General features: G+C 42.5%; 1 protein-coding gene across 1 annotated transcript in view; it reads right to left on the bottom strand.

The window, feature by feature from the left end:
• Positions 1-200: 200 nt before the first annotated feature.
• Positions 201-13,640, bottom strand: part of pkp4 (plakophilin 4) — a 72,194-nt gene continuing 58,754 nt past the window's right edge. The window contains exons 13-23 of the mRNA XM_051071713.1: positions 8,620-8,803; positions 7,625-7,742; positions 6,736-6,927; positions 6,341-6,514; positions 5,933-6,083; positions 4,793-4,985; positions 4,226-4,310; positions 3,694-3,811; positions 3,446-3,586; positions 2,559-2,623; positions 201-1,185 (exon numbers count right to left, since the gene is read on the bottom strand). Coding sequence (XP_050927670.1) covers positions 940-1,185; positions 2,559-2,623; positions 3,446-3,586; positions 3,694-3,811; positions 4,226-4,310; positions 4,793-4,985; positions 5,933-6,083; positions 6,341-6,514; positions 6,736-6,927; positions 7,625-7,742; positions 8,620-8,803 — 1,667 coding nt within the window. The 3' untranslated portion in view covers positions 201-939. The remainder of the gene's footprint in view (positions 1,186-2,558; positions 2,624-3,445; positions 3,587-3,693; positions 3,812-4,225; positions 4,311-4,792; positions 4,986-5,932; positions 6,084-6,340; positions 6,515-6,735; positions 6,928-7,624; positions 7,743-8,619; positions 8,804-13,640) is intronic.

The raw sequence follows: 13,640 nt of genomic DNA on the forward strand, positions 1-13,640 counted from the left end.
TAATGAAACATTTTTTTCCCCACAAGACGAGAATAACTGCAGAGGGAAAAACTGCTCAAAAGAGAGACGAGTTGATTTCTCCTTCCGATCTGCTCACGTTCACGCTTGTTTGGGTTTGTTTGCGTAGAAAACGGCAGTAAACAGGGAGCGTAAAAATATGTTTTCACTGTGCTTGTGAAAAGATGCAATTACACAGCAAGTTTAAAAAACAAAACTGACCTTTTATTATTTTAACATGGTTGTGTTATGATGCCATCTTTGTCCACATATTTCTTCATATATTTATATATCTATAGAGTTTTAACATGGCACAAGTTTCTTTTTTTAACCAGTGCTGATGAATGTAAACCAGGTAACGTGTTTTTTTTCTGTATTTACAATAAAATGAAAGAAATGTACAAGACTCCATGGCATTACACAACTTCAACATTAAGTACAGATACAATTTGATCCCTCTGTACAATCTAACGTCATTAGTTTACTATTTTTCTATTTTTTTTGTTTTTACAGATACGAGTTCATGATCCATTTTGGCTTCAGCACATACATGTTCCCCATCTTGACTCTTACCGCGGACCCTTGCTCACATGACTCACACCTTTCACCATGCTATCACAGCTAAGAGTTTCATAAAGAAAATAAAACTAACATCTAGACAGAGCAGGACGCACGTCTCCTCACGGTAGTGTCCAGTTTTGTCCCTCAACTGACCCCCAGCATGATTCCATCTTCCTCGACTAATTAAAAAAAAAAAAAAAAAAAAAAGTTAAAAAAACCCATTCCTTGATTTCCTTCTTTGGCACACATTCCATCTTTCCATCTGCCACCGCTCAGTTGAACTCCCCGCCCATCCCAATACACACATTCACTTTAAAACAAACACACTTATAAAGCCAAGTTCATGAAAAAGTTCATCAGTTCTTGTGTGCACCTGCAGACCTATACCCAGGAGTCAGGAGAGCCGGGGTACTGCTCCGTCCTGTAGGAAGGCCTCCGTGTGCTAGCGTAAAAGTCCACATAATTGGTGGTGGATTTCAGTCCATGAGGCTGAGAGCTGTAGTCGACTGTGGGCGGGTAGGTGATGACCTCCTCCAAATATGGGTCGTCATAGCCGTGGGGATGCTGCAGATACATTCTGTATGTATCATAGTTCCTCCTGCCTGGGTCCTCTGTATAATACATAGGCTGCAAGGGGAAAAAATGGCAGGTAGGCTATGGTTAACTGGGCTTTCACTAGAATAGGATTAAGAACCAGCAGTGGCAAGCGACGACACTGCTACTTCTACTGCTTTTTTGGTTTTTATGTTAAGTTTTCAAAACCTATAACACAATCACTGCAGTTATATGTGTGAGACTGAGGAAAATGGTACACAAAAAGAACGAAAAGAACCACAAACCAATCGTGATATAAAATATAACAACATACACTGTGGTCTTAACACTTTCAGCAAAGTGCACTTTTGTCTGGCTGAGATTTTTTTTTTTTTTTTTTACCCTGTAAACGAATCAATCACCTCTGGCCACCAAGGCAACAGAAAACTGCTTCAAGGTAAATGGCAGAAATCCGGAGGATGGATGGAATTCAGTTTGTCTGAAATAAACAGGGTAATGACTGCCTTCACACATTAGCTGGTCTAAATGTGATGGGATGAGGGACACAAGAGAACTCTCTCTTTGTCTCCCCCTCTATCTCCTCCTCCTCTCCTGCCTCCATCTCACTGTGCCCGTTATCTGAATGGGCACACATGGACGTGTCCCACAGTGACAGGTGCCTGAGACGCACCCAGACTATCCCAATCCCAGCAGTCACATTCACTCTAGCTCAGACAATAGCTGATGCGCTGGGTCATTCCCAGCATCGCCATTTATCCGCAGCGGAATACGTGTCAGTCTCTTTGTATTAGTGAAGTGGGGTGGAAGAGCTAGTTGTCCTCGCCAGGTTTATACAGTGCGGTAGAAAGATCTCAAACGAGGGCCTTGTACCAGTACTACCAAACATTTCCTAGATGAAAACATTGATTTTTGTGGAAGCGATCACACCCTCAGTTTGTTTTCTTAGTTTCAACAATGAGGCCTCAAACTATAAGCTGACTGCTCGGTTAACCAACCAATGAAAAATTAATCTGCAAATTTGACAGATATTGTCAGATATTCTTATTAGGCTATTACAGTTTTATGTCACTGTAATTTGAAGACTTTTGGGTTTTGGACTGTTTTTTTTTCTGTTTTCTGGCATTTTACTAACTAAATGATAAATTAAAAAAAAAAAAGATCATCACATTAATTGATAATTTCATTTCCTTTCATCCAACAGCTGAGTGAAGAAAGCTACTATATGCTAATAATTAAAAGCTATCCACATCACTCTGTAAACTTTTTATTTACTTCTGCTACGTGTCCTGAACACTGTATGCATAAGAATAATTGTAAAAATAACCAGACCCTCCTACACTAATACCCCCAAACTTCAAACATAAATGACAGTTCATTCACCTGAGCAGCCAGGCTGAAAAAGAGCAGACATATCGGCAGCATTTATTTAGAATCAGTATATTCACCTGTGTTCTTCTGGGCTCTTCTCTTGTGGGTGATGAGTAGTAATATGAAGAAGGCTTTCCAGACCCTGGAAAAAGTAACAATAGAAAGTGCAATGCTGTACATCAAACAGTGGGACTTAATGCAAACATACTTCATTTCATATCAGTGAAGAAAGTCTGCACATCCCCAGAGGGGCAAATGTCTGTATTTAGATAAAGCAGGATCAAAAAGTGCTAGGCCTAAGCTGGAGAGAGAAAAAACACCAAATAATGGAGTTGGCCACTGCTGTTCTGTTGTTTACATAGCCCATGGGATGGGTATTTTCTTTGGCACTTTATCTAACCGGTGGAATCCTGGAACTCAATTTCCACTTTTCTATGTAATACATGGGCTGCGGAGGCAGTGGCTCATTTTGTTTACTTTGCCCTCCCCCAGCTCCCGCCAACCAGCGTAGGCTGGTGAGAGCTCTCTTCTGGTTGTAGTATGTCTGGGTGCCCACTCAAGTTGCAAGCAGGCAACTTGGGCCTGCTAACAATGGCACCATTGTCATGTGTGTGTCCACCACTGGCCTGTCAGTCCATTTTGTTGCTGTGCAGACCGTTTGCAGCACTAAAACAGCTCTGAAGTGCAGCAAATTAAACTAACTGACTGTCTCAGGGCTGGCAGGCTTGGGTGAGATGATAAGAGAGGGCTGTCTTGGCAGGGAGAAGAGACCGTCCGTGGAATCTGCTCGGAGTGTTATGAGGGATAAAATAGATAAAGCCTTGCACAGAGAGGACCGGAGGGTAGCCTGTGATTACAGTCTGGTGCAGAGAGTGGATATGGTTTGAATAAGATTTGAAAGAGCACTGATATACAAGCTGTATTCACTTTCAGTGGCTTTCACATGTGTGCATTGTTTGTGTACCTGTATACTGATTTTTATGAATACTGTTGTCCCCTTGGTAATTATAAAATTGCATAGTTGACTGTGCTCTCTGATAATCTTTGATAGTGTCTCTATGCTCTTTGATGCCCAGCATTGCAGGAGACGACGTGGCACTGGCAGCTGTGAAGACAAAAACACATTTCGACATTAAATTCCAGAGGTTTTCCTGTTCCGCTGGTGGGTGTGTCTATTTTCATCTGGCTGGGGCTGTGGCTAAAAGAACCTACCAGGGTGGTTGACTGGGGACATTTGAATGGTGCTGGTGGGGAGGGTGGGCTGGGACTTGAACCTGTCCCTTTCAAGCGTTGACACCGGTGTGAGGAAATGGTTTTGGTTCCATCCATCCTGTTAGCGAAGCACAGAGAGGAAAAAGTAGTGGTTGGAATAATTAGAGCAGTGCTGATTCTCGTAAAACGTGTGGTATTTTTAAATATGCCCTTCCTTTGGTCGCAGAGGGAATATTTGAAGAATTTGTGTGCTGTGTGTTCCACAAGAAGTCCATATTGTGAAAAGGTACAGTTTGCAACCTTTCAACCTTCTAAACCTTTGGCATTTAAAAGACATGTCTTTTGTTTCAGTTGAAATATGTTGCACACATATAACAATATAACTTGTATGTACAGTTTCTCTTACAGTTAAACTGGCTATCCCTGTATTAAAACATATATCATTTATTGATTGTGCACAGGCAACATTAGATTAGTGACTGTTTTAACAGCACCATCATGGGGTTGCTGTCATTAATCCTAATTCCCTTACTTTTTTGTAGATGGTACGCAGGTCCCTGTACTGCCACAGTGTGTTCAGCACCTGAGCAGCTGCCTTAACCACCTTCATAGAGTACCTGGAAAACAGACAGAAACATAAACATGTTTGTTTGGGTACTCCTGAAGCACTTTAACCCAATTATAAATTAAACTGTAAATATCACAGGATGGAAGAGAGTGTCCTTAGTGTGTTTTAACCTGGAACATTACTGAATATATAGCAGGCTAGAAATAGCTGCTGCCATCATTCCACAGGGACATACAACCTCAATGCACACAAAACCACCTTCCCTGTGGCTATGGCTTCTCCTTCTCCAAGCCTTTAAATGCTTATGTAAGTGTGTGTGTGTGTGTGTGTGTGTGTGTGTGTGTGTGTGTGTGCGCAAGAATGTGTCCAATGCAGCCCAGCCACCAACTACATACGGCTGATAACTGTTTGTGAGAGCGTTTGAAGCACTTACACGTGTTAGGAAGTCAGGTTTGTACCAGTGTTCACTCTACGCCGCTCGCAAAAAAAAAACAAAAAACATCTGGACAAATACATGCTGCTGTAGCACACCTGTCTCCTCTGCCCTTGGTGATGTTGACCAGCTTCTCGATGCCGCCCGTGTCGGCCAAAGCCTTGGCGTTCTCCATGTTTTTGCTGGTGACCTCGTGCAGTGTGCAACAGATGGCTGCCACGGTCTCGTCTGACAGCAGGGTGGTGTTTCCCCCGGGGAGACGGTTGACCAGGTCCCTCATCGCATACTTCCCTGAGAGGGAGGAGGGAAAGTGAGACATGCAGCTAATATGTTATGACAAACTGTACAGCAGGTTTGTGGGCAGAAGTTTATGCACAGAGAGAAGAGGTGAAAGTTGCCAAACATTCATTCAACAGTCATTGCATTTTTTTTTTTTACATCACATAATGTATAAGGGGATGTCTGCCACAGTGACCTAAACTACATTATGTACTTTGCGTATCATGAATGATATATTCATTTTGCTTGAGACTGCAGTGAGGTAGGCAGTTTTCCTAAATGACATTGCATTATCACTGCAAGGGCGTCGGCGTGTGTGCATCCTGGTGTTAAAAAAGGATTGTTTCCCCTATCTCTCCTTCAGCAGAGCAGCCCAGCTGAAGGACCTGAATTCATGCAGCAAAAACTCCCCCACCACCACATACGCACAACGAAAAGCACGTCAAACCAACACTGCAGCTCCTCCCCCATCTTCTACCTACAGGCGCCATTCCCTGCTTTGCTGGAACTGCAACTCCTCATTAATTCCATACAGAGAAAGCACATAAAAACTTGTTTTTCATTAAATGAGACCGTTTTATGGAACAGAAAAGGCTGGAGTGAGATAAAATGAAAAATAATAACCAGCACTTAAAACGGCTACAAAGTACCCTGATTCTGTTTCTGCATTTGATTTGGAAATCTGTTTTTAAACACACAGTTTAACAACATTTATGTTGTCGGTAGGCCATTTATGCAAAACATGAAACTGTTTTGGATGTAATGTGTTGAGTATATGTGTCAATATACAGTCAAATGTCCACAATACTGTACGTCCTTCACTGTCTACTGTTCATGTACAAGGATGCACCCTGAGCAAGAACACTGTTAAACAGAACAAAGATAATGATCATTTTATAAAGCCCAGCTGAATCCACTACAGTCTGAAAAGTTAGTTGTGTGACAGTGTGACCTCTGACCTATAAGCTCCTTGTTCCTGACATCCAGCGCCATGTTTCTCAGAGCAGTGGCAACTGAACACACCACCCTATCGTTATCCATCCGCAGCAGCTCCACCAGGATGGGCAGTCCTTTCTCCTTACGCACTGCTGCACGAATGTATGCTGCAAACTGTACACACGAAAAAACATACATAAAGGCATTAAAACTTGAAAAGGGTCGAGACGTCACACAAGAAAATGGATGGTCTTTAGGAGCACATTTTCAGCATGTGTGATTCCAAGTGTAAAACAGATGTCAGCATTGACTGACAACAGAGGAGGTGAGCTGTTAAATCCTTTTTCAACAGCTGAATGGATGCTTTTTCTCCTAGGATATTATATTTAACAGTGTACATGAAATCAGAGGGTAAAACATTGGTACTGTACCTTCCAGTTACCGGCTGACAAGTTCTGAAGGGACCCAGCCGCGCCCTCCAGAGTAGCAGGATTTGAGCTCTCAGCCAGCAGTGTCAAGTAAGGCTTAACCACAGCAGGGTGCCACAGCATTTCTGCCCCCTTGGGAGACTTGGAGAAACCGGGGATGGGTCCCACACCGTCCCACTGAACAAACAATGGAAGTGTTAAGTCATGCTGTACGCAGACTGAACTTTTTGGAAATTTTGTAATGTAGTTCAAACATGCTGTCTGGTTTTCTGTGTGTGGTCCATACCTGCAAAAATGTCTTTATATTTACATAAAAATCTGCTAAGTTCCTTTGACCTTGACATACATATGACAATAAATACGGACAATGCAAACCTTTCGCCAGTTCTAATACTCACTGTGTCTTCCTGTGAGCTCTTTTTTTTCTTCTTTTTCTTCCTGCCCCAGCAGCTGGAATCCGCCTCTTTACTGGGTGACTCGTTGCCCAGTAAGCCGTCCAGCTCCTGCCCACCAATCAGTCGGGACGGCGGCATCTCGAGCTCCAGACGATATGACAGGTTCCTTAGAGTGCAAATACAGTTCTCCACAATCTGAGGACAGGCAGGAGAAGAGGTATGGTGAATAGTTACAGCAGCAGCTTTCTAAATCACCATGACAAAAGTTACAATACAATAAACTCCGTGCAGCACGCTACAGTATCTACAGCCAATGTGTGGTACCCAGTCCTGCTATTCACTGCATTACAAATCAATTAGATATGGAACCCAAGGGTCTCCAGTTAGAAAGAATATCTGGACCAGAGCTAATGGATTTAATTCCACGCTGTTTGAGCTCTGTACAGGCTTCGCCCCACAGAATGTCAATGAGCATATGTGTATGACAAAATCAGTGGGCCCTGTTCTCACGGGAGACGATCTCCACATTAGAGATGAGCCACTTGACTTTTTTTTTAATCACTCTTTTACAGGGCATAGATGCATGTCTGAAATATCTGATTTTACTTCTACCACAGAAAAAAGTCCATATACTGTACAACAACTCAATGAGCTAGTCAACTGGATTCTGACTGCTCTCCATTGTGCATGTATGAGTTGCTTAGGGTGACAAAGCACATGAAACGGTTGCTGTTGGCTGCTGCTGCGAGGGTCATTTAGACACAAGCAATAAAATGATTTAACAGGGTAAGTAGGATTTTTCCCCAGAGCCTGTTATCATGTGGCAGCATGTTTCCCTTTGGCTAAGTGTGTGTATCTGCGTGTGTGTATTTCTGTGTGCCTTAGTGCATACCTTACTGTCGAAGTCAGAGGTGTTTACACAGGCTTTGATGACGTAGAGCAGTGAGTCAACCAGGCCCTCACAAATGCGCATCTGTTTTCTGGCCTCTTCCCCAGCTGAACTCAGGTTCCTTTTAGAAAAGCACACACATGCACATGCGCACCCACAGACATAGACACAGACACACACACACACACAAATTAGACCTTTGATTTGGGTCTTTGCTCAACAAACAAATGAGCACACACAAAATGACAGCTGTGTGTGTGTGTGTGTGTGTGTGTGTGTGTGTGTGTGTGTGTGTGTGTGTGTGTGTCCCACCTGGATGTGTAATGTGGGTTTTGCTATTCTCATACACCATCAATAATGTATGAAGTGTGTGTGTGGTCTGACTGAAGTCATTATAGCACTTTGCTGAGTAAATAAGGAACTAAGTGTGCTTGCACAAACACATAACCATACCTATGCATAATTGTGTGCAAAGAGATATGCATGCACACCCACCCACACACACACACACACACACTAAGTTCAACTGGCTGTCGCCAATTAATGGCTGAGCTCTACCACAATGTCTTCAAAGGAAGAAGCCTCAGGAGAGAGGCTAGGATTATTACATCATCTAAATGTAATAGTGTTTGAAATGATGCTTTGAAAAAGAAAAGGAGACAAGATGGGTCAAAATTCTGGCTATTTGACTAAAATGTGCACAGTCAATTATCCAAAATGTAATTTTTCCATTGATGTTGGATATTAAAGCCACTACTTATGACAAAATACACACCATTCTAATACTGATGGCCATGTAAATGTGACTTTTGATTGGTCTCTTAAAGACTTAAGTTTCTGGTGGCCACTCCACTATTATATTTTCTTCAAAGACAATACTGTATTAACACAGCCATTTACAGAGGAGCTAGAGTATAAGCGCATTGCCAACTAGATGTAATTGCGTCAGATGTCCACTGTGGGGTGCTAGTGCCAAATGTGTTCATCAGGTGGTTTACCTCAGACAGCCTGTGGTGTTCCTCAGCACCAGGGAGGAGTGAAACTTCAGCTTGTGGTCGTCGTCGAAGGTGGAGCTGCTCCATCCGGAGTGAGGGATGATCACAGTATTGGTCAGAGTCGTTAAGGCGTCCCGAATGATTGTCATCTTGACGGCGTCACATGACGACAGGTTCCACAGCACCCCTGCGGGGACACCGACATGCAAGCACAGGCGCTGAGAAACAGGCACGCAAACCTCCAGTTATGTCAGCTGTCATGTGCAGTTAGGATGACCCAACAGAGAAACCAACAACATGTGCTTTTAATAGCTCAGTTTGTGAGGATGTGTTCACAAACAAACAAGCACAGACACACACACACACACACACACACAGAACCCAAGTGAAAATACTCCTCTTCATAAATGAACCTCTACTCTGGCATTGATGCATCAGACATTCATATCAAATTTCATCTGGGCAGAATATCCTCGGGGCGAAGATTATTTGCTTGAAATGAGAAAAAAAGAAAGAAAGAAAAAAAAGAAAGAACTAGGCAGGGATCCATATGGCATATGCTCAGTCATTTGAAATGAAATATAAATAATGTAAAGTCTTTAGAGATTATACCATCATTTCATTCAAATATACTTTTGGTAACCACTGATAATCAGGCACAGTCCTGGCAGCCTTTGATGCTGCATCTGTCAAGGATTAGTCAGCATGTAGCATGTTCTTCTAATTAGATGGCTCTTGCTGCTAGGCTTATACTAAGGCACAGGCTGGCTTATGCAGGGCACCTTGGAGTAGGCTAAGCTGGAATCTACTGTAAGGACGCAGGACTGGATACATGACTAACATTCACATCCAATGCTGGCACAGCAAAATATTAAAGTGCATCTATGTTAGTGGTCCAAGTGGGCTGGTGTCATGACTTATGCATGTTTGAAATTTTGCTATTGTTTTTGCTCTACAACTTGCTAACCTTGGTTTGTAGATGCAGGGCAGGGCGCATGACCGACACATCAGGGCACACCGTTTAACTGGATTCTGTTTGTGTTTGTACATGACTTTTGTATACAAGGATGCCTCATTGGGAGAGGTCAAAAATAATTATTAGCTTTCCTGACTTCTTCTTTCTCAAGCTCACTGTTCTCCCGGCGGGCTGTTCTAGCAACTGAACCAATGGAAATGATAACAGTCTATAATATGGCTCAGGAGCCCAATTGAGAGACACTGCTGGCAAGAAGCCATACAGACAGATATACATGCCTGCCAAATAACATCTCTGCCAGTCACTTTATCAACAGTCATTTCAATTACCATTATCCTTATTAAGACTACATTAAAGCGTTAAACCCCATTAAAATCCATAAGTGAACTTTCATTACTGCCCTTTTATACTGACAACACATAAAGGTAAAGCTGAGCATAGAGTAATAGTTGGCTCTTGAACATCAAAATGCAGCATGTGCTTTATATCGGACCTTGCCAGCAGTGTGTGTGGGGCTGCATGCTGAAACCCCAGCATCAGGTGGACTGGCGTCTCTGCTCTGCTCAAGCAGCGGGATACATTTCAATCAAATCCTTCTGCGGTGATCGAGCTCTGCTTCTTGCGTAAGCACGTTCTGGTCTGTGTTTGATTTTCTCACGGGACACTCAGACTGCCCCGAAATAGGACCACTAATGTAGAGATAACGCATAAATTCTCAGGCTTGATGACCAACTGTCCCGGTTCTTTCAAAGGCACAATCCATTTTGCCTCAGACAAGTTCCTCCACACAAACTCTAATGTCAGTTTGCAGAGATGGAAATTCTCTGCAGGATTTCAGACTGGTCCTGTGGAGGCGGCAGCATGCGGGAGAAATCAACAGGCAAATTCACTGAAGTGTGACTGACAACAATGTAAGTGGTGTGACACCAGTGGCAATACCCATAAGTCATATCTGACAGTCAAATGGATCAAACCGGTGTGTTTGTGTGTGAGTAAACAAAGTACTAAACCTTGCTCTTTACTCAGTGGCCTGTTCTCTGGAGCCTTGGTCTGGCTGTAAAACACTGACCTAAGATAAACATTGTTTTAACACTCGGGCCAATAGTCTATCCAGAACTGAAGACTAGATGGACATTTCTTTTGGCTTGAGGGAGCTCAGATGTAACATGTTCTGGAGCTTTGATGCAATACAGAGAGGACAAATGTCAAAAGATCACTGATCAGGGGCTAAGTAGCCAGAGGGGATTGTATTCGTATGACTTTAGTCTGAGGCCTCTGACACACTAAGCCAGGGATGTTGGGTCATCATTGTCTGTGGGTGACTGTTGCCCTTTAAGTTTGCAATGTGTCTGGCACCACTGGTCCTTACCAGTTGTCATTTGCCATTGATTTTTCATGTACTAAATCTGCAAGATCACACATTTAGTGCAATTTCTTCTCATTTTTCATTGTCAGTTTTGTTTTTCTTCTGCTCAGTGCAAAGCAAACTAATTCTTTATAGTACCAGTTGTGACTTTTTATTAGATATACTCTCATTCATATTACGAGCATAATAAAGCAACTGCTTCAACAGATTCATAGTGGCATGAGAATGGCTGAAATACAGAGCCTTTTATAGGCTATTTCTTCCTGCAAATGTGCAGGATTTAGGTGTATGCCAGTGGTCAGATCATTTTCTCCTTTACCAGACTAGTTCATTGAGGTCAGCCTAAAGTTCAAGCCATCTACCCAATGGTCAAACTGTCCTAACTAGCACAACAAAAAACTAGTCTCAATTAAAATTAGGGTTCTTATTTTTTCTAGCATTTGATTATACTACTTACTTTGGCTTATACACATATGAGACCCCTTGCTGTTAAGCACCAAAATGTTTGACACACATTATGTCCTGGAAATGTTTGGATGACATCTGTAATGTCTTAAGGGGATAATATATTACTACAGTTTTGCTCATAGAGGAGTTACAGTGGATTTGTCTCAAATAACTGTTATGCTAGCAGCTCCTTCATACTTCTAGTCTGTGTTAAGCGATGACTAGTGATGACAGAATTTTAGATGAAAGTGATTGTGACTCACTTCCAAAAAGTCTGACTGCTACTTTGAAAATCACTGTCTCTTAAACCACAAGCCAGCATGTGCTCGACTTTGTCAGATGAAGCAATAACTGGGTGGGCTTTCATTTCAAGCGGTGAAATGCTGCTGATCATCCAAAAACTGCCCAGTTTATTAACCTTTCAGCTTTTTGGGGGGTTGAACTGGAAACTTGTCAATGCGGCATTGACTAGACCTCAGGCAGAAAGCTTGTACTTTTGAGGTTGGTGGGCGTTTCTCATTTCCTCTCTCATGCAGCAGAAATTGGTGCATTGGTATGACTAGATTTATTTTTGGATCAAATTAAGTTTCTCATTTTTCCTCATTTTTTACTCTCAACCAACAAACACAGCAACTGATGCCATCACTTGGCGACTGGTTCAGTGTGTTTTGATGCTGCTCTGTTGATTTTTGTGTAAACTGGAAGTCACTTGACTTTTAGTTTGGCAAAATCTACACAGTTAAATAGATAAAATACTTTACATCAAATTATCTTGTTCTCGTAAAGAACAAGACTGGAGCGAAGTATAAAAGAACAACACCACAATGACAGGATGGTGTTAAAATATCTCATTTTCATTCAGTGTTTTGTTTTACATTTCACAGAAAAAAGAATTATCCTAAAATACACTCAACTAGACCAAGTGCAAAAACACTCCAAACAGACTCCAAAAACAATAAAATCATGATTAAGCATCTAGTTGAGTTTGCCAAAGTATAGCCAAGATAAGAGAGGCTTTGTGATATCTAACAAAGGGTAACAAAACATTGCTTGTGTGAATGTGTGTGGGTGTCCATGCAAGTTCCTATTTCAGGTGTCCCTTGTACTGAAGCAAATGACAGAGCTATGGGCTTAGCTTTTTGATCTTAAAGGCTGTTCGAGGACACAACAATAACCACAACAGCTGCTGGAAGACAAGGCAGGTAAGGGAGCTAAGATTGCGTTGTGCGTCGCCACAACATGACCTCTGAACTGAAGCAAGGGGTGGCCTGTTCTTGCAGCTATTCCTAATGAAGCATAGCTGACACCTGGACCTCACAGGGGAGACAAGAAGGAGCCACAGTGGGAAGCGCCAAAGTCCTGACAACTGGTCGGCTTCTTAACTACCTTCACCAGCACTGCTTGAGAGGGTGTTATAATTCAAATTGTTCACATTGCTCAAACTGTGCTGTCCATAAGTAGAAAGGAGCTGTGGGTGAGTGAGTGATCTCTATCTGCTCCACCTGCAGCTATGGTGTGGGATGTCCTTGTCATTCACCTGAAAGCTCTTTATGTGGATTGTTCTCATCAGCTGTAATTAACCAGAGGTGATGCAGCAGCACTGACCTTTTCTAATTGCTGCCTATCCTGGGGACTGCACTACCAATTAGCCACAGCAGGATCTCTGACTAGTGGATGAAAGGGTGAAAACAGAGCTCACATTAAAGCTACTGACTCTGATTGGGCAATACAAATCTGTACAACCTTTTGAAATTTGAATGAAGGGAGTGAAGAGAGAATTTTAGTGCCTTAAAGCCCTGTGTATTGTGCTTTAACACAGGCACAAGAATGAGCAGAGACAAATTATGCTCTTTTAAAATGTTGATTAGTTCTCCTTTGGTATTTGTTAAGCAAAGTAAACGGACACTTGACAAACAAAAAACTGGAGACAATACATGAATGCTAGAGTGTTATGTTTGTACTCTGGCTGTATTGTTTTCCCTCGGGGCCGCTGGACTGTAACTTGAGACCATGTTATAGTGGGGGCTGAAGTCAAGCGCAAACAGCTGACTCAGCCACCTGGGAGCCAAATGTCTTGGCTTCCTTATTGCTGTGGCGCTCCACCCCGATCCAAAACAACATGGATTTATACCCTGTTTGCAGAGCTCAGACAACACACAAATACAACTGAGCTGCACGCAGTCCAATGCAAAGAGGAGGAGACTGACAAGCAGACTGTCAGGGACAATTTTCAGT

This window comes from Lates calcarifer, linkage group LG1 (genome assembly GCF_001640805.2).
Source record: "Lates calcarifer isolate ASB-BC8 linkage group LG1, TLL_Latcal_v3, whole genome shotgun sequence".
NCBI classification, from domain to species: Eukaryota; Metazoa; Chordata; class Actinopteri; family Centropomidae; genus Lates; species Lates calcarifer.